This window comes from Oryzias melastigma, linkage group LG5 (assembly GCF_002922805.2).
Source record: "Oryzias melastigma strain HK-1 linkage group LG5, ASM292280v2, whole genome shotgun sequence".
NCBI classification, from domain to species: domain Eukaryota; kingdom Metazoa; phylum Chordata; class Actinopteri; order Beloniformes; family Adrianichthyidae; genus Oryzias; species Oryzias melastigma.
In genome coordinates this window covers 16,301,709-16,322,767 of record NC_050516.1, presented here as the reverse complement: position 1 = coordinate 16,322,767, position 21,059 = coordinate 16,301,709, and the positions used below count along the sequence as shown (strand labels likewise).

The 21,059-nt window shown below is 37.2% G+C and overlaps 1 protein-coding gene across 6 annotated transcripts in view; it reads left to right on the top strand.

Moving 5' to 3' along the window:
• Window positions 1-21,059, top strand: part of cita (citron rho-interacting serine/threonine kinase a) — a 48,841-nt gene that overhangs the window by 12,445 nt on the left and 15,337 nt on the right. For 4 of the 6 annotated variants that reach the window (XM_036211944.1, XM_036211942.1, XM_036211943.1 and 1 more), the window contains exons 11-32: window positions 1,717-1,822; window positions 2,269-2,412; window positions 2,560-2,679; window positions 5,059-5,229; window positions 8,939-8,992; window positions 9,071-9,124; window positions 9,322-9,462; window positions 9,637-9,765; window positions 10,105-10,200; window positions 10,619-10,735; window positions 11,209-11,318; window positions 11,554-11,728; window positions 12,258-12,455; window positions 12,594-12,647; window positions 13,788-13,985; window positions 14,220-14,413; window positions 16,124-16,259; window positions 16,636-16,740; window positions 17,847-17,987; window positions 18,161-18,268; window positions 18,373-18,565; window positions 19,868-20,029. In XM_036211944.1, coding sequence (XP_036067837.1) covers window positions 1,717-1,822; window positions 2,269-2,412; window positions 2,560-2,679; window positions 5,059-5,229; window positions 8,939-8,992; window positions 9,071-9,124; window positions 9,322-9,462; window positions 9,637-9,765; window positions 10,105-10,200; window positions 10,619-10,735; window positions 11,209-11,318; window positions 11,554-11,728; window positions 12,258-12,455; window positions 12,594-12,647; window positions 13,788-13,985; window positions 14,220-14,413; window positions 16,124-16,259; window positions 16,636-16,740; window positions 17,847-17,987; window positions 18,161-18,268; window positions 18,373-18,565; window positions 19,868-20,029 — 2,906 coding nt within the window. The remainder of the gene's footprint in view (window positions 1-1,716; window positions 1,823-2,268; window positions 2,413-2,559; window positions 2,680-5,058; window positions 5,230-8,938; window positions 8,993-9,070; window positions 9,125-9,321; window positions 9,463-9,636; window positions 9,766-10,104; window positions 10,201-10,618; window positions 10,736-11,208; window positions 11,319-11,553; window positions 11,729-12,257; window positions 12,456-12,593; window positions 12,648-13,787; window positions 13,986-14,219; window positions 14,414-16,123; window positions 16,260-16,635; window positions 16,741-17,846; window positions 17,988-18,160; window positions 18,269-18,372; window positions 18,566-19,867; window positions 20,030-21,059) is intronic. The other 2 variants (XM_036211941.1, XM_024271222.1) reach the window with 1 other exon arrangement.

The following is a 21,059-nucleotide window of genomic DNA, read 5'->3' as shown; positions in this document are numbered from 1 at the left end:
TTTGTGGTTCTTTCAGCAGCTGCATTGTGTGTGTGTGTGTTTTTTTTTTTGGTCATCATTGTTTTTCTGTTAAATTAGACTATCTATAAAGGAATTGATTCAACCTCTCTTGGATTAATTCTTAAAAAATCTCAATTGTTTTTCTCATTGTGATACCTTTATCTGATTTAGGATTTTTGGGTGAGTTATCTTCATCTTTTTTTATTTTTGGGAAGCTTGTTGCGACTTTGAGATTTGATATCTTATATTTTTCTAATCCTTCTGAATTTAACACTATTAATTTTTCATGCCAATTATATTTGATACAAATCTGCTATTCTGGAAGAGTAAATATTTTTTGTGTTTCAAATGTGATAAAATTCTTTTATAAATCAGTTGTTCTTCAACAGCTATAGATTCTTTTACTTGGCTATTGCCATTTACAGCATTTGTTTTATTTTGTAGAAATTTGTGGACAAAAAGGAAAGTGTATTTTGACATTTTTTTAATCAGAATTTTTACTTTTGTTCATTTTACTTGATATTTATGTGTACTTTTCTGTTATTTAAACTGTAATTAAGTGGTTTTATTTTTATCTTCTAAAACAGAACAAACTAAAAACATCACGAGTAATTTTTTAATAGTTATCTTAATCTATTTGACAAAAGAAACGTTTAAAGTTTTAGTTTTTACCATTTAATATTTGCTTACAGTTATTTTGATGTTTATAGGGATTTTTATAATAATAACATATACACTTAACATTTTCAGGAGATTCTTGCTTCAGAGAACCCCTGCTTGCTTTTATTCTTAAATCTGTGACCTGGTATGAGTCCAGGTTCTTGTAGGTGTCCCTGCTGTATCTGTGGATCACATTTTTTTTGTTTTTTTTGTTCACACTCATTCCTAACCTATTATTATTCAGAAACCCCCTCTTCAACAAAGCCTCACCGTCTGTCTGAAGTGTGCAAATTGACAGAATAGAAACAAAAGAGGAAATAACCTTGCATTAACAAGAGAAACTTTGCATTGTACTCTGTGCAAGGCTCACAGCCTCCCTGCTGCAAGGTTTGTTCGTTTTTTTTTTTTTTCAAAGCGTGTCTGGGAAAGTTAAATATAGCTGCTTCCAAATAGCTGTTTTCTTTTTTTTATTTAGTTTAGAATGTTTATATGAATAAAGTGGCACTATGAAAATCAAAATAAATTTCCTAAGTGCTTCAATATGTACTAACTGATTCGAGAATTGTTATTGTTACAGAAAACAAGAGTCTTCTTGAAAAAAGATAAAGATTAAGTAGTGCAAAGCTTTGTGCTTTTGGTGACTGTCACACCTCTATGATGTGAGGCTTTTGTCTGCATTTTAATTAGCCATCAATTGCAGCTTTGCTGATGTAAAAGCTGACAGATGTGCGCTTATGTAACGATACAAGACTGTCATCCTACGTTGAGTTGAACAGTCGCTTAGTCTGTGTTTTTCAAAAGTAACTTCAATAGGTTTTGTTTGTTTTTTTATCCTTCACCGTATCCACAGAGGAGGCTGCATGCTGTGAATATAAGACAAACTACTCCATTGACATGTATTTTGTTGTAATAAAAACAAATGGTGTTTTTTTTTATCATTTGACAGGCTATTTCCCTTTTTTTTTTTTTTTTTTTAGCATTTTATAGCCAAATGTTTACAGCAGTTTCAGTGGTTTTTATTCCACACTAAAAATGTTTTCTTCATTTTATGTCCAGGTCTGTGTCTGCAGGCCTCAACTCTCCTGCAAAGAACAACTCCATGGAAAAAAAGCTGCATCTGAAAAGCAAAGAGTTACAAGAAACCCAAGACAAATGTCACAAGGTTAGGATGCACTCTACTTTAAATAGTTATTTATTTTTCACCAGCTTTCATTTAAACATTTAATGTCTGTTTGTGTTGACTTTTTTTGGTGTGCTTTCTTTCTTTTGAATAAATTAGGCATTTTGTTTTGGGTTACAATGCCAGGCTTGTGTTTATTTTGGAAGATTGTCTTTTCACAGATCAAGGAAGCTTCTGTTGGTGCTGTAACCAGCCAAGATAATCTTGTTAGTTTTTATAACAGTAAAGCTTGTGGATTTGTAGTCCTCTTGCTTGGGAGATGGGCCAGAGGAATCCTTTGTAAACTGATTCAGCTTTATTGTCCAAATACGCCTTAGCAAGCATGATTCTTCCGCCTGTTACAGCGCAGGCGTACAAAAATAAAACTCAGAAAGTGTCCCTATGTTTAGTAAAGCGGTTGTTTTCGTTTTTATTTTTCTCTCACAAAGATGGAGCAAGAAATCTCCAGGTTTCAGCGTAAAATGTCTGACCTGGAAACGGTGCTTCACCAGAAAGATGTGGAGCTTAAGGCCTCTGAGACTCAGAGGAGCATCCTGGAGCAAGACCTTGCCACCTACATCACTGAATGCAGCGTGAGTCATTCCCATCGGCTCTTTGTGTGTTTGTAGGTTATGCTTGAGTAGAACAATAGTAAAACAAGTTGGTTTTCATTTATTCTGAATCACCTACTTTGAGACTGAAGATACACACGTTGTCTTGGGTTCGTTTAATGTTTGCAGAGCCTGAAGCGAAGTTTAGAGGAGGCACGCGTTGAGGTTTCCAGAGAAGATGATAAAGCCATGCAGCTCCTCCACGACATCAGAGAGCAGAGCAACAAGCTGCAGGAAATCAAGGAGCAAGTAAGTGTTTTTTCTGCAGATTTCTGTAGACATGGTGTATAGATAAAAATATTAGTAATGTTATGCGATTAATTTTTTATGCAATTACTTAATCATGATCTGTAATCAATTAATCTAAGCTATTTTAATCACAATTTTTTTTTTGACTTATTTAATTAATGAACCGGGATTAGCTCAATAATTTGACAACCCCCCAAAAAATGGATGCAGAACGTTGATATACTGAAGCAATAAACCCTATTAAAACGTTGACGTCACTAATAAAGATTGAAAACCTAAAAAATGTAGCCTAGTGTGTATTGGCTCGAGTTTACTCTGCCCACATCAACAGACTGCAGTGAGTTTTATTGAGGGCACCTATTAGAATAAAGGGATAAACACAGGAAAAAGTATGAACTCCAGACTCTAAAAAAGTTTTTCGTGATCTAAAGATGGATATGTTTTTTAGCACAAAAGTCAATGAAAATTTTGAAACTAGCTTCTAGTGGTCATTTTAAGGAACTGCATTTGTGTCAAACCCAAGAACAGAAAGTGGAGGTCTGGTCTCTCCATTCATCTTCCAAACCTGCTGAATCCCTTCTGAGGTCACAGGGGTGCTGGAGCCTATCCCATCTACTGTTGGGCAAAAGAAAAGTAGACTCTAGACGGGTCGCCGGTCTGTTTCAGTTCTCCCTATTGTCATCAAAAAATAGTAATGATTCTAATTCTATTTAAATATTTAAACTCATTTTGTATTGAATTATTGAGTTATGATCCCAAACAAAATGTATCCACATTCCAAGATGCCATCTTTTCTCTACAGCAGAACAGCTGATAGTGAAGTTGCTGAAGTCGCAGTGAGATAGCATTCCTTCACACTGTTTGTCTGCTACACGCAGGCAGGGCTTCTCCTCTGAGCCTTCAGCTCTCAGAAAGGTCATCCCCGCAGATGGCATCCCTGCAAGATACAAATGATGAGATTTTGATCGTTACTCAAGAGGCTTGCGCAGCTCGGGGAGATAACACCTTTTAATTACAATTGTTAAACAGCCCTTAGTGATTCAATTAACAAATGAACTTCAGGCTATAACATATAACCCAGTTAGTTTGAGCACGTGCAGTTTGACCATTAGATTGAATCTACTTTTGATCTTTGTTGGAACTAGGAAAACATATGTTAGAGGGAAAACTGTTATAGGTATTTTTCAGATTAATTCTTTGCAAAAAATATAGTTTATTTTCTTTTTTAGTTAAATTGGTGCTTTGCCAATATGACTGTTTGCTTTTAAGCAATAAAGCTACTTAGGTTTTTTTCACCTTATTTGTAACTACAACTCACTAACATACGGTAACACTGCGGAGGTTTAGCTATGATACTCCATGTAGTTCACTTTCGGGGTCGCCACAGCGTAACAGCACCCACTGTTTCGCATCAGTGATTTGGCAGAGTTTTTATGCCGGATGCCCTTCCTGACACAACCCTGTACTTGAGGGGCACAGGGACCCAGTTAGGCAGCAGCGTCAAGGGTCTTGCCTAGGGACCCAATCTGGGTGGGGATCAGTGGACAACCCTGGGAATCGAACCCAGGGCTCCTGCGTGCCAGCCCTTCACCTAGCCCACTGAGCCACCCAGCCGCTAGCTATGATACTCCATACTGTATTTAAACCTTATTGCTTCATTTATCTTTAAACTTTCTCTTATTTCTTATAGCTGACAAGAAGTTTAGCTTAGTTTTTTAAAATAAAATAAAAGTCTGGAATATAAAGTCATGGAAGAAACAACATTAGAGATTCAAGCATCACTGCAGCACACGGTCTGCAAAGAGCCTGACTAATGAAAACAATAGTCAAGTCAAGTCAAGTCAAGTAGGCTTTTATTTGTCAAATATGCTGAGTACAGGGCATACAAAGCACAGATGAAATTTCTTCCTCTCTCCTCCCTTTGTGCAAACAGCAACACTAATTACAGTAATAATAATAATATTAAGAATAAAAAGAATGTAAATATAAAAGTATAATGTACAAAATTTACAGAATTTGCAGTATTGTAATAGTAATAGACTATAGGTTGAAAAAAAATAAAAGCTTCAATCATTTTGATTTCTGCCCTTCTGCAGATTTAATGGATCCTTGTAGAGTAAAACACTATCGAGCTTTCTTAACACCACAATAAAAATAACTTAGTCAAGTGTCACCTTTCTCAATTATATTGCTTTTATTTTAATAAAAATGTTATTGATTTAAAGATAATAATTTATTTTATTTTAAATAGAAACAATGAGATCAACACAAATGTTTAATATTCTTTAACATTTAATATTTTTGTCAAAGTTTTGTGGAAAAAAGCGTCCTTGCTGCACATGCATTGAATTGACTTCACTCTTCTGCTTATGTCCTAAGGAGTACCATGCACAGCTGGAGGAGATGCAGGTCACCATCCGGCAGCTGGAGGAAGACCTGGCAGCTGCTCGGCGACGCAGCGATCTCTATGAAGCCGAGCTCCGAGAGTCCCGACAAACAAGTGAAGAACTCAAACGCAAGGCTGTTGAATATCAGCAGAGAATCCAGAAGGTACGGCTGAAACAAATTGTAAGCTGCACCTGCTCAGAAAATGACAGATTCACATTGTCTATAAACTATTTTATAAAAAAGATTTTGCATGACCAGACTGGTCAGTGTGATAAAAAAAGAATCAAAAAGTAAAACTCTGCGTAAGTTATTCTCCATTATTTAATTTTAACTTCTCATAAAGAAGAATGAGTGATCAAAGCTGAGGATTTATAATGTTTAGACTTGTAATTTCTAACAATCTGGAGAATCAAATAAGGGATGGGCTGATATCATTTTTTTCAGCTGATACTGATAACCAATATTTCCCCTTCAACTGTTACCGATAGCTGATATTTGCCAATACTAACATTTAAGTGTCTACAATAACAACACATATTGATTTGCTTTTTGTTTTTTTTTTTATAAGAAATGTATAACTTTTCTTTTACTATACTGTTACGCCCCATTTAGTCTAGGGGTCTGGGGCCTAACATAAAGGTAAATTAAATACGTGTTTAACAAAAACACAACAAAAGTCTCCATAAAAAGTTAACAAATTTATTTACGAAGACCAAAACCACCAAAATAATAACTAAAAGTGAAGCAAAAGGCTTCAGGGTGAACCAAGGCCAAAACAACAAACAAACCCCCAACTAACTCAACCCAGGGAGCTTACCTGCAAAAGAAACAGTAAAAGAATGACAAACACTAACCTCCCTGGACTAACAGAAACAGGAGAAAACATTTACTAAAGAAAATGGCAGTTCACCCCTACAGCTTCAACTAAATTAACAAACCATCACTAAACACAGAACACAGAGTGGGACCTAAACTAAACACCAAAGAAACTAAGGTGTGCACAAATCAAAACAGGTGGAGAAGTTCACTGAGCTGCAGTGGAGACTGTTGCAGCCCAGCTCCCTTCTCGTGGTCTGGAGGTCCATGTGGTGCTTTTGAAGGCTCCCCTCCTTCGGCCTCGACCAATGGGGAACCACACCTCCAGCACCACACCTGAAACAAATCAACAGAAAAACACACAAACAAAGATCCACAAAACACAAAGAAGTCCCACTCTGACAAAAATCCACAAGACCAAAAAGAAAACCAAATACGGCCACAGCCGTAACACCCCCCTACTTAAAATAAAACCCCTTTCCCTAAAAGAGGTTTTCCCCAAGAGGGTGCTTACATAGAAACCCACAAAACAAACAGAGTGCTAGCCACAAAAAATACGAAGTGGTAGCCACTTCCACCCAAATGCTGGCACAACACAAAACAAACTGTGTGCCAAAACAAAACTAAACAAGTTTGGTCAACAGATTTTCACCTTAGAAAAAAAACCTGGGCAATGTGCCTCAGGTAACAGCTACACGAATGTATTGAAAATGTTACTGTCCTAGTAACATTTTCGTTGTTTGAATGAAAGGAGAGCAGGTAACTGATTTTTGGAGTCTCAACTCCACACATGTAAATTGATTTGGCAAAGAGGCCACACTACACCAAATATGAATCGTCCCGATTCTCGAAAACGGACAAACCAAATGAATACTTACTAATGTTTGAAGAGCAAGGAAGTAGTGTTGCAAACTCCACGGCAGCCCTGGTCTGGAACAATGCAGTTGGGGTTTGCCCCTTTACCGGCTACGGCTGCAGGAGCCTCCACCCGATTGGAGTTAGTGGCATCAGCAACAAGTGCAGCAGCCTCCACTCCCACACTGTTACCTATACCACCACCAAAATGAGTTCCAGCCAGCTAAGGTCTACCTTTGGGTTGACACACTCCCTGCTCGAATCCAAAATGCTCTCAGGTTTTTACAGCAAAAGAAGTCCCCGACTTCACCAAATGTAAATGGCACAAATGAACCATGAAGAAAAACTGTTAACCAAACAGATCCAAGTACAAACAAACTTCACAAAATTCAAAAAACAAAAAGGGATCTGGGTGGATTTAGATCCCGGACGAGCCCCCAATTTATGTTACGCCCCGTTTAGTCTAGGGGTCTGGGGCCTAACATAAAGGTAAATTAAATAAGAAATTGTAACAGAAGCACAGCAAGTGTCTCTATAAAAATATAACAAATTTATTTACAAGAACAACCAAACATTAACTAAAAGTGAAGCAAAAGGGCTTCAGGGTGAACCAAGGCCAAAATAACAAACAAAAACCCAACTAACTCAACCCAGGGAGCTTACCTGCAAAAGAAACAGTAAAAGAACGACAAACACTAACCTCCCTGGACTAACATAAACAGGAGAAAACATTTACTAAAGAAAATGGCAGTTCACCCCTACAGCTTCACTTAAACTAAACCACCACTAAACACAGAACACAGAGTGGGACCTAACACAAAACACCAAAGAAACTAAGGTGTGCACAAATCAAAACAGGTGGAGAAGTTCACTGAGCTGCAGTGGAGACTGTTGCAGCCCAGCTCCCTTCTCGTGGTCTGGAGGTCCATGTGGTGCTTTTGAAGGCTCCCCTCCTTCGGCCTCGACCAGTGGGGAACCACACCTCCAGCACCACACCTGAAACAAATCAACAGAAAAACACACAAACAAAGATCCACAAAACACAAAGAAGTCCCACTCTGACAAAAATCCACAAGACCAAAAAGAAAACCAAATACGGCCACAGCCGTAACATATACGATCACATAATACTTGACCTTTTTAATATATGGTAAAGGATCTCATTGGAACATCAAACTTTGAAAGTATAACTGAAAAGCTTCAGACCATTCACTGACTATTAGACATAACTATAAATCACAAGCTCTCCATTGCCAAGGATCTTTTAGAAACATGTATGCCTTTCAAGTATAAACTATACATGAAAACAATCAGAACAGTTACTGACTGTAAACAGAAGCTTCCCAGCCCCAAGGATCTATTAGGAACAAGTATCCATGATGTAAAAAAAAAGTTTATCTAAAAACAGTCGGAAGAATATCGTGAATAAAAAAAAAAAAAATGTCACTATCAGTGCAATACCAATAAATTCAAATTATGCAAATATTGGCCGATACTACTATAGTAAACTATCATTTTGCCCATCCTCAGTATCGTTGCCAAGATACTAAATTGATTTGATTTAAATGACAAGTTCCCATTTCTATTCAATTTATGATTAGATGCTATTTAATTAAAAACAGAATGATTTTTCAAACCATTTTTTTTTATTATTATAAAAGCCCTTTTTACTCGAGTGGTGATGTAAACTAGTGTAAAACTTCATTAAAACATAACATTCTACAAAAAAATGAATGCACTTTTTTTGGACTTGAATGTTTTTTTTAATAATTAAAAGGTATATTGATTTATGTATTTAATTATTTTTTATGGAGTCGACCAATTTATATACATTTCTTTGTAACTCAGGCCTGATAAATTGTAAAAATGTATTAATGTTGGCTGTTTTTTTTTGTAAGACTGATTTCAGCTTTAAAGGAGCATCTATATGGGCATGTGATGAAAAAGGAAAATATGTTTAAAATTTTTTGAGAGTCCTGCAGAGAAGACCGCCGGCAATTTACATATCCACTTCCTTAAGGGCTAAAGCCTCTCTGGCTGTCCTATTGCAGAAAAAAAAACTTTATTTAAAAAAACTCCTTTTTTTTTTTTTTTACTTAAATATGTTTAGTCCAAGCTTGTTGTATGCTTCACTGTTCTTAATTCTTCTAGAATATATTAATCAATATGCGGTCATTCACGATTTTGTCCTTTTTTTAAGGCCAAGGAGCAAGGAAAAGCTGAGGTTGAGGAGCTTCTGTCTAAACTTGAGAAGGTAAGAATTTTTATTTTTTATTTTTTTTAACAGAGCAAAGCTTTTTTTACCCGAATTAACAAGACTGTTTTCTTTAAGACCAACGCTGAACAACAGGTGAAAATTCAAGAGCTGCAAGATAAACTGTCTAAGGTAACTGATCCACTTCAAATGTATCTAAACCTTTTTTTTTTGTTTCCAAAATTATGAAAGTTTTACCATCTCTTTAGTCCCCACTTATTCATCAGAGCCTGGCCCCAATCCCTTTTATAATAAGGTGTTGCACGAGCAAACTGTAACTTGAAATTAGGGAATCGATTCACATCCTTTGACCTTTTTACTCCCTGCAGGCAGTGAAGGCAAGCACAGAGGCCACTGAGCTGCTGCAGAACGTCCGGCAGGCTAAGGAGCGGCTGGAGCGAGATCTGGAGCGTCTGCGGGGCAAAACTGACTCCAGTGATACTCTGAAACGCCGCCTGAGAGAGACCGAGGTACCAGACCAAATCCATGCAGGCCATGCTCACAACCGCAACAGGATTCATATCGTATTGAGAATTGGATAGATTTTTTTTTTTCTTTGGTTGCATTCAACCTGGTGTAAAATGTCAGTTTTTGATTTTTGAGTGTGTCATTTAATTAGCCTTTTTTGTGTGTGTGTGTGTAAGCAGGAGGGCAGGAAGACCCTGGAGAATCAAGTTAAGAGGCTGGAGATGGTTGAGCGCAGGGAGAATAAGCTGAAAGATGACATTCAGACCAAATCCCAGCAGATCCAGCAGATGGCTGAAAAGATCCTGGTGAGAGAGCCGCAGATAAGGCCCCCTAATACTCCACCCCTGATATCACCCCGACTGCCCAGCACCCATCCCACCCACTCACTCCATGCTGTCCCAGTCTTTCCTCAGAGGACAAGTACACAGTCTTCGTCAGAGCGGAACCTCTCGATTGGTTGTTAATCCAGTAGCACTTGTACATATTTTTGTCTGCTGTCAGCATGAACAGGCATCGCTACTGTCAGCTGGTGGATTTCCAGCTTTTCACTGCAAGTTGCTTCCATTGGTTTTGACGTGTCATTTGTGTTTTGCTCATGTTTCTCTGTGTTTTTGGTAACATTGCTGGCTTTGTAAAATCTGCAGGAACTGGAGGATAACCTGAGGGAAGCCCAGTCGACAGCTCAGAGGATGGAAACTCAGCTGGTCCAAAAAGAGAGGCTTTTTGAAGACAAGATCAAGGTGCGTCCCCTCAAACATTTTAGCGTTTTTCTGTGAAAACAAATGATAGACTTCACTGTATTGCCTCAAGAGGGGTTCAGATATGAAAGACATAAGAAATTCAAATCAAATATAAGGTTTATTGAAAAGTTTTCTTCTTATTGGACAATAATTGATTGTTTTAGTGCTTTTATTTTCTTATAATTTTCTAAAAAAAAATTGGACTGAATTAAAAAAAAAAGGGGGGGGGGGCTCAATAAGTTGACAAACTTAATCCAAAACTTTGCATATTGTCATTCATTGTTATACTCCTGGCAATGTTTATTTTTGATTTATTCTGTTTGAAATGAATAGAAATAGAACGCTGCTGTAAAAAGCTGTAAGAATTCCTGTCATGAAAAGTGTGGAATTTGGTGTTTTCTGCGTGTGAACGATGAAGGTTCTTGAGGCCCAGATGAAGGTGGACCTGGCCGACAAGGAAAGCCTGGAGGCGAAAAGAGCTCAGCAAGAGGAGGAATCCAGAGAGAATTGTAAACTGATCAGCGAACAGAAAGCAGTAAGAAAACACAAATAATAGTTTAAAGTTTGATCAAGTTTAAGTAAAGTTTTTTTTTCTTCCTTTTCTCAGATTATCGGTACATTTAAATAACATTTTTTTAACAGGGGTAATTTTTTAATGCTAGTTAGAAGTGATTGGAATACAGTTTAAGAAGTTGGATTAAGTTGGATTATGGTTGATGTTGCTCAGTAGGTCCTGGGCTTAAGTTCTAATCTGGTTAATGTTGTAGAACTGATGCAAGTTAAGAAGATTGTAGAGGAAGTCATCTGACATTAACAGCAGATGTTTTAGGCAACACCTAAATTGCCCCTAAGTGGATTTTGTCTTGGTGCACCAGTCTGCTGTCCGTAAAGCTTTAGCAGTTAAAGGAAATACATGCATAGGTTCTCAGTGGGGATGTTGTTATAAATTAATGCGGGCTGTCTATTTATATGTGATTTTCAGTGCATTTTTTTTCTTCCTGCCTGCAGACCATTAATGCTATGGATTCAAAGATGAAAAACCTGGAGCAGCGCATCGCTGAGCTGTCAGAGGCTAACAAGCTCGCTGCTAACAGCAGCATCTACACTCAGAAAAATATGTGAGTTAACTAAACGCCCACACTGCTTTCTCCTTTCCTGGGAGCCTCCCTGCACACACACTTTATCTCCAGTTAGTAAAAGAATGTGCACTTAATTTAATATTTTAGTTGATAAATCTTAGATCTTATATATCTATAAATCATGCAGGCATGATGGGAAATTCTAAAGACATCATTCAAAGATTACTTTCCCTGAACACATATAATGAGGAAATTTGTGCTCTCTTTTTTTCAGGAAAGCCCAGGAGGAGATGATCTCGGAGCTTCGACAGCAAAAATTTTATTTGGAGTCGCAGGCGGGTAAGCTGGAAGCCCAAAACGCCAAACTGGAGGAGCACCTGGAAAAGATGAGTCAGCAGGAGCAGACCAAGAGAACGCGGCTTCTGGAGCTGGAGAGCAGGCTGCGCGAGGTGAGGCAATGAGAAGCAGATAAACGGTTCAGCTTCAATTCATTGATGACTTTGATGCTCCTCAGGTTTGTAGTTATTTTGACTTTTTTGTCTCTGTTTAACATTATCTATTCACCAAGTAAAATTTACTCAAATTCTAAACATAAACCTGGACGTATAGAATTATAAGTGTAAAAGTAGATGACTTGGTCTCCTTTTCTTGAGAAATTCTCTGCAACATTTTGTCAATGCTCCTAATTTTCCTACAAAGACTTCACACTCAGATCATTACTAATTGTTTTTTTGTGCCTTTAGCATAAATGCTTGCACTGTCCATTAACATGCTCAAATATTTACATTGCCTTTAGCTGTGATGAACTGAAAGCTTCTCTTTATGCCCAATTTATTGTGCTTTTTCTCTGGCTTTCTATTTTTGACATACTCTGTTCAACTAGTTTTAGATTACAATAAATTAAGAATTATCCAAACAGATTATTCTCAGTGTTCTGATATGTAAACCCAGTATCCACTGACTTTGTTGCCTTCATAGATGGGCCTGGAACACGAGGAAGAGAAGCTGGAGATTAAGAGGCAGGTGTCGGAGCTGACTTTGTCGCTGCAGGAACGCGAATCCCAGATCAGCAGCCTGCAGGCGGCTCGCCTCGCCTTGGAGAGTCAACTGCAGCAGGCCAAGAGGGAGCTGGAGGAGACTACGGCTGAAGCTGAAGAGGAGATCACCGCGCTGAGGGTGGGTTTACTGCAAACAAACTCCTGTACCAACATGTGGTTACAGATAAGGATTGGTATTTTAAGTTTCATGTTTGTATAGTTGAAAAAAAGGTTTAAATTATGTATTTTATTTTAAATCTCATTTTATTTCCATCAGAACCACAGAGATGAGATTCAGCGCAAGTTTGATGCCTTAAGGGACAGCTGCTCAGTAAGTGCTGCCACTGGATTTAGTCTGCATTTACCACCAAGATGAACATTTATAAGACCTTTTGTTTTTCATCATTGAAACTTATGTACATGTTTATTCTAATCAAGCAGTCCAGTCAACTGAAGAGTCTTTTATTTTATATATTTATTTGTGTTATGTATTAAGATGTGGTTCACCAAAATATCAGTTTTGTTTATGAATTAACAGTTTTCTAAATATGTAACTGCACTTTAATATTTCTCATTTTAAAATGTAAAAAATTCTGACATAAAATTGGTCCATTATATAACTTTACTTCAAAACCCCCATCTATTCAAATGTTGTTACACGAACTCCCCTATTTAATAAAAATCTTCACAGAAGATGCCCTCCTCCCTCAAAGTCCTGTGGGAGGCTATCCCACATGTAAGCTACTGCGGAAAAATGATGCCTTGCTGTAGCTTTTAGTTTTTAACAACCCAGCACCAAAAAGTGTCCAAAGATTCTGGGTGGTTTTTATAATGAATTTAAGCCTGTCAAATAACTGTGGAAACCCATTAAGAGATTTAAATAAAACATTATAAGAGCCGCTAAATCCTCCCTGAAACTGGCTGGGAGTCAAATTGGTGTAAAGTGTGCTTTCTCTGATCTTAGTCAACAGTGGTGCAGCAGAATTTTTGCTTGAGATGAAGTCTTTGCAAGTTTTATTGGGGAAGATCAGTTAGAAGACCATTGCAGTAATTAATTCTGCTTGTAATAAATGCATGAATGGAGATGTCTGCACTGCCAGTAGGGAGGGGGTCACATACTGGCAAAAAATCTGCATATCTAGAGAAGCCTGAGTCTCCTGATGACATTTCCAAAGGAGGGAGCATGTAAAGATGGTGAATGACTGCATTCTACAATTTATATTCAGTCATTTACTGTAGAATTCTTAATCGTTAAAACGTGCACTTTTAATAGGTAATCTTGTACAAGTTAAAGCCAAAACATGTCAAAGTAGTTTTTTGTCAAACTAACAGGAAATATTTCCTGTCTATATTTGCATTAAAGTCATAAACCATCATCTTCACAAGAAAGCAATTATTTATTATCTGTACATCCTCACTCCCTCATCTCCATTTGCAAAACCAACACCTCTGCCTGTTTGTTTTGCCTCAGGTGATCACTGACCTGGAGGAGCAGCTCACTCAGCTTAGTCAGGAGAATGCAGAGTTGAATCGTCAAAACTTCTACTTATCGAAACAGCTCGATGAAGCATCAGACGAGAGGGAGGACCAGCTGCAGCTCAGCCAGGAAGTAGACCGTCTTAGGAGAGAAGTGGCCGACCGGGAGATGCACCTCAACAACCAGAAACAGGTAAAGTCCACATAAATGAAAGCAAATGAAGTGGAGTTGTTGAAGATGCAATGCAAAGTCAAATACGTTTTTAATCTTCACTTTGGGATTATTTTCCTTCTTAAAATTTTATAAATTTAGCATAAACCCATGAAGCTCTTCTGGGTCTTAAAAAATTTAAATAAAACTTTATTGATAAAATTGATATTGTTGACAGTTTTAAAAGTCCACCTGTTTTCCCACATTTGCCATCAGAATATTGAAACGCTGAAGACCACATGCAGCATGCTGGAAGAGCAGGTTGTGGAGCTGGAGTCTCTCAACGACGAGCTGCTGGAGAAAGAGCGGCAGTGGGAAGCCTGGAGGACGGCTCTGGAGGACGAGAAAGACCAAGCCGAGAGGCGCAACAGGGATCTGCAGAGGATGCTGGACAGTGAAAAACAGAACAGGTTATTCTGACAATTTACCAAAAATGTTTCCAGACGGGCTGTACGTTGAGAAACACTTTACCACTAACATGACCACTAAAGCATGCAACGATAATGTATAGTAAAAATCTAGTTTGTTTAAAAAAAAAAATAAAAAATTCCTTTTAGTTTATCAGTTTCTGTTTTGGCCCAGTTTCTTTAAAATGTATTTATTATACATAGTTCTAGTACTGAGAAAACACAAAAAACAAAAAAAAAAGTTTATTATGAGTAGTGCTGGGCGATATAAACTATTTAAATCACAATAACGATATATTTAGTATTTATTAGTGGAATGCCCCTTGAGATGTACCATCCCATTTTCGAGGGGGTCCCTCGAAGGGGTCCCCCCCTTTAGTATGTATCACGATACATACTAAAATAAAGTATATTTTCAGTTACTCTCAGAAAAAATTTTGACAAAATGCCGTTACTTACTTTTCTCTGAGTTTATTTATTTTTTTCAACATGTTACTGAATTGTCATAAATGAAAAAACATTTTTTTAAAGTGTACAACAGTTTCAAGTTTCTTAGCAGGAAAATACATTTTTGCACTAAAGTTCCCAAATAAAATAAACAAATAAAAACGATAGAAGAGAAGTGGCACGATATGTATCATCATATAGCCCGTATTGTCTGATTATTTATTTTTTTCCCAAATTTAAAATGTTTAGTGTATCAAGTTTTTCAATACATTTTTTTTGTAAAAATTTTCCTGTGTTTTTAGTAGGGGGGAATTGATTTGGCGATGTATTTAAAATATTTTGTTTGGTCGATACTTGTATCGATTTAAAATGCTGACAAGATGAAATTTGATCAATTGTTAGTAGTGTCCTTCATGCGTCTTACTTTTGTTTTCCACCTAAACTCCTGACTGCTAGTTGGAAACACGGCACACTAAGCCTCTTTGAACAGCTCTTCACCGCGACCAAAACAACAAGATCTAGCGAGAACCAGCTTGTGTTAAATGTTCAGTCCACCTTGCAGTTTTTGTTGTTGAGAGAGATGCACTACTTAGTTTTTTAGTTTTTACATGAGATGGGTATCAAACCAAAACTATGCCACGTTGCTGCCAGTATCATTATACAGTTTCAGGGCTCAATGTTGTGATCATTGAATAAAATGAATTTGAGCATTTTATTACAATGAAAGACGTATTAATATTCAGATTTTATTTCTAAGTCGTGCTTTAAAAAAAAAAAAAAAGAAAGAAAAATTGTTCTGGTACAATCTTGGGATATATCGCGATACGTATTGTATCGTGAGATACAAATCGCGATACGTATTGTATCGTGAGATACAAATCGAGATACGTATTGTATCGTGAGATACAAATCGAGATACGTATTGGGCTCTTGTCAATACACACCCCTAGTATTTAGTCTAGCAAGACGATTCTTTTATCTTTTAGATAATAAAAATATATTTATATTTTTATGCAATCAACTTATAGTGCTTTTACAACATAGGTTTTTATCATTCATTTTACTCTGGTCTTTAGTCTAAACATTATTTTTCTGCCTGACCCTTTATAAAATGCTAATTTTTTACCACCATCGATAAAAGTTGTTTTTCTTTTAACAGCTGTTGCTCGGCTTAATCTTAGAATTAAGAAATGTGTGTTTGTATGTGTATGTGTGCCGTTGTGTTTACAAATGTTTTCCTTTGTTTCTATCTGATATTGTTGACAGGCTGCGTGCCGAGCAGCGCAGCACCGAGTCTCGTCAGGCGGTGGAACTGGCTGTCAAGGAGCACAAGGCTGAGATCCTGGCACTACAGCAGGCTTTGAAGGAGCAAAGACTGAAGGCTGAAAGTCTGTCTGACACAGTGAGTCTCACCTTTATCTCTTTCAGCCGGTGTCATTTCTGCACTTGATATGTTCATCAAATACAAACACCAGAAACACACCAACAAATAGCATTTCCACTTGAAATTAAAAATAATTTCTGCAAAAATGTGCATTTACCTTTTATCTGTCACAAGTTACTTGATATGATAAATGCCAATTTTATATTATAGTTTTTTGACGGGTTTAATATTAGTTTTTGTCCTGATTTGGAAAAAAGTTTGTCCCTCTTAGCCACCGTAGCTTTATTTTGTTACTAATTTAGACCCGAAACAAAATAGAAGTCTTTGCTTCTGGCTCTTTGTTGGATGGTTTGTTTCCCAGCCTGACATTAATAAAGCTCTCATGTGATGACAGCTCAATGATCTGGAGAAGAAGCATGCCATGCTGGAGATGAACGCCAGAAGCCTACAACAGAAACTGGAAACGGAGAGGGAACTCAAGCAGAGGCTCATGGAAGAAGTATGAACTTATACTTACCATACACAAAGAAACATCTCAGTTTACTTCACAGCACTTGTTGACATTACAAAAAGGCAAATTGTAAGTTCTTTTTGAAGAAACTGTTGTTTTAGGATGAACTTTGTGGTTTTCCACACCTCCTTCTCTGTAGACTTTTCCTCTGTCTATTCTTACACATGAATGTGTGACTTTTTTTGTAGTCACTGCAAAAACTGAATTTTTAAAATGTTAGACTATTATTTAAGGAAAAATGTCTTACTTTCTACCTTGCAAGAACAATAAAAAAATAATGTTAGTTTAAGAAAGCTTTCCTTAGTGATTAGAATTGTTTTCTTACAAAAAATGTTTTTTACCCCATTGAAAGATTCATTATTAATTTTTATTTTATTTTATTTTTTGCTTATTTAAAGGATATGATTTATTTCTAAGAAGCCTGTTTTTGCAGTGCACTAACTATTGCATTTCCTGTCATAATAGATGTTCCAGTGTTTTTGTGCTGGTCTTCTACTCTGTCATCATTGCAGTTACTCATGTATCTCATTTGTCTTTACAGATATGAAGGATTTAGTTTGTCAGTCTTCATTGTGTTTCCTGCTCTTGCAGTTACTGATGCACCTATGTTGCCATTTCTTGTCATTTCTTTTGTCTCTAATGTGTTCATTCATCTACTTTCTTTTCTCTTGTTGGTGCAGTTATTAACATATTGTTTTGTCTTTCTATAGATGTTCCTATAGTTTCCATTTTTGTCCCTTTACTGGCAGAAAATCACCCGTACTGCTTCTGCTAATCTTCCTTCAGATGGACTTTTCCTCTGTACTGTTGTCTTTTGTTTGCTCCGTTTGGGGATTACACTGTAAACATTGGACATTGGATGTAATATTTTGGTCATTTTTTAAGAACTCTGGCATAAACTTTTGTTTGGACTGAATTGCATTTTAACAATCCTAATTAACTTTCTTTTTTTTCTCTTGTTTGGTGCAATTTTTGTTGAGTTTTGAGACAACCTCACTTGTGATCCACCACTTTTATGAATAAACTGAATAGTAAATTAGGTTTGATTATCATTTTATCATCTCTCTCTTTTTGTTCTTTTGTTTGCTCCACAGCAAGGAAAGCTCCAGCAGCAGATGGATCTCCAGAAAAGCCACATTTTCCGTCTGACCCAGGGCCTTCAGGATGCTCTGGATCAAACCGACATGCTAAAAACTGAGAGAACGGACCTGGAGTACCAGCTGGAGAATATACAGGTACACAGTACAAAACTTACCAAATGGACTAAAAGTATTTGTCTCCAAAAAAATGCCCTCTTAGATCTTTATTAAAATGTTGTGACTGGTGTTGTCAAGTAACAACACTTTAAGAAAAATGTATTCACTTATTCTCAAAGGAACTTTCCTTAAAACTTGTTTTTTTTCCACAGGCTGTTTATTCTCACGAGAAAGTGAAGATGGAAGGAACCATTTCCCAACAGACCAAACTCATCGACTTTCTGCAGGCCAAAATGGACCAACCCACCAAAAAGAAAAAGGTTTGGAAAAATCTTTAAAATGAAACATTTTCAAAACTTAAAAAAAATGTATTAAAATAAATAAATAAATAAATAAATAAAAATTCTGTTTCCTCTCTGTGTAGGGAATATTTGGGCGGCGGCGAGAAGATGTTGGCACCACAACTAATGGAGCCCTGGCTCCTCAAGTGCTACCGGCAGTTCCAATGCAGTACGGTGACATGAAACTGGCCTTGGAGAAGGAACGTTCCAGATGTGCCGAACTGGAAGAGGCTCTGCAGAAGATGAGGATAGAGCTGCGGTCACTCAGAGAGGAAGGTATGTCTTTAAAGACCCTTTTCAAATGAAAATCATGTTTTTTGTTTTTTAAACATGTTCTTGTAGCATTTATTCTCATGATGAAGGCCGTACATAACAATAAGAAGATTAAAACTTTGTTTAAACGCGGGTTTAGATGACTAACAGCATTTTAAAAAACTGCCATGAGTGGGCCTAAGTCTCCCTACTCCGCTCCATTCTCATGCAGCCACTTGCAGACAAATAGATTCAATAACGTCTTCATTTCCCTCGTCTGAGCTGCCATCTGGCTCAAAATTGTGCAGCTGGATAGCTCTGATATTGCTCGCCAATTTTCTGGTGCGCTATGCCGGTGAGGAGCTGTAAGCTAACAGGGGAGTGTGTAAATAAAAGCATGCTGGGATTTTAATGAAGGCTAACTTCTGCGCCAACAGTCCCGCCTGCAACCCAAAAGCCAAAACGTGTCTTAAAAAAACAACACAGGCTTTTTGATTTTGGCTAAAAAGAGCATAATCATGATTAAAAGACCACTAGTAATGATTTTACAATGCAAAAAAAAATAAAGGTGGACTGGGACTTCTAAACAGTTTGATAGAATTCAAGTTTATCAAATTTCTGTACTTAACAAAGAGGAATATGATATTTAAACCTTATGTAGTTTCAACATTTTGTTACAGTTTATTACTGGAGCTTAACATTTATCCCATACAAATTATAAGAATAATTCATAAATGTTCTTTCCACTTTTGATTTTCACTTACAAGAGCCAGTAAGATGTTGAGTCAACTTTAGATGATAGGTGTTGCTTTAAACTCAAGCCAACAACTCAGTGAGATTCTCTTAGAAATGAAGGCATGAATATTATTGGTCTGTTAATCTAGAATGTCTATAATTACGACAGTGTGTTAGGGCCGGCTTACAAACAATTTTTTTTTAATTACGACTTTAAATCTCGTAAATTTACAAGATTTAAAGTCATAAATTAACGAAAAAAAACTCTTAATATTAACTGAGTTTAACTGAAAACCTGCATAATTTCAAAGACAGCATGTTTTCTTGTTACTCACATGATTTGTTTACATCTCTTGTTCTGTCAGCCATTTTGGATCTTCCATGACAATACAAAGAGAGGAAGTGTCCTGTCTTTTTACCTCTGTGAATCTCACTCATCTTTTAACAGTTACTATGGCAACCATTATTATAAATTTACATCTACCAGGAAGCTAATTTTAGATTTTTTTCCAGTCTCTTTTGTAATAAGATTGAGCATTTTTCCTGTTAATTGCTTCCTTTGAGATGTTTTATCTCCCTTCTGTGATACAGCGGCTCATTTCAAAGCCCAGGAACACGTGGCTCCCTCCACTCCGGCCCAGGCTCGACACCAGATCCTAATGTCAGCCATTGTTAAATCTCCAGAACACCAACCCAATCCCAGCAGTTTACTGAACCCCTCCACTCGCTCCAAGGAGACTTCTACACCTGAAGGTTAGTCGCAGTTTTTACTGGCTACCTTATTCATTACAATGCGCTCTCCAGACAATCAGAATTTGGCTCATGGATGTCTAATTGCTAGACTGTCTAGTTTCTTTTGAACCCTTTCACCTCAGATGGTCTTTTCGGTCACCTGTATTTATCTGTCGTGTATCGTCTGTGTTTCATAAAGCAGGATTATGAGGCAAAAAAATCCTTTGGATAACTTCACTGAAAGCATGTTAACCCTAAAAACCAAACGAGCAAATACACAGTTGTGTATTTCATGCATCAGTTATCCAGCCATGCCTTCAATCCTGCGTGGACCTGTCTCACAAACAACAGAAAGCAACAGGGGAAATCACAGAATTCATTTGTGATGGAGCTGATCTCCATGGAAACTGAGGCTTTAAGGCGGATGGTGGCTGTACTGCCTGATGCCTGCAATGTGGAGCGTTCAGGAAATGTAAACAACGGGTCACCTAAATGCATGTCTAAAGACTCACTCGAATCGTCTTTTGGTCTTTTGTAAAACCGTTCAAGCTGTGTTTTTAATTGCAATTGTCGTTTTTAGACTAAATTAAAAACCTGTTATGTTCTAGGACAAAGATTCTGCAGAGCAGAAACGGTTCATTAGAAATACGCCTCTGAGTTGTGGACAGGACCTCTAATGTGGAGTACGCCCCTACCCACTTCCCGCCATCCATCTGTTTACATGCTCTCCCGCCAGCTTACAGCCCCAACATCTCCAACCTAGCGGCGGCGCAATAAAAATGGCGAGCAATATTGAAAGACGTACATGGATCTAGTTGTCAACAAGTGGATGCATCTAAATAGAGCGGAGCGGGGAACTTGTGGCCAGCTGATTATATTTTCTACGTAACTAATACGATCTTTTTCAAACTGCATTTTTTTTTGTCTGCTATTGATTAACAGTGATTTGATCAAAGAAATACTCAAAAATGCTGTTATGTGCAGTTTTTGTCCAAAAATACAGTTTTCTCCTGATTTGGAGTTTTTAAGAAAGTTTTATGAGTTCACACTA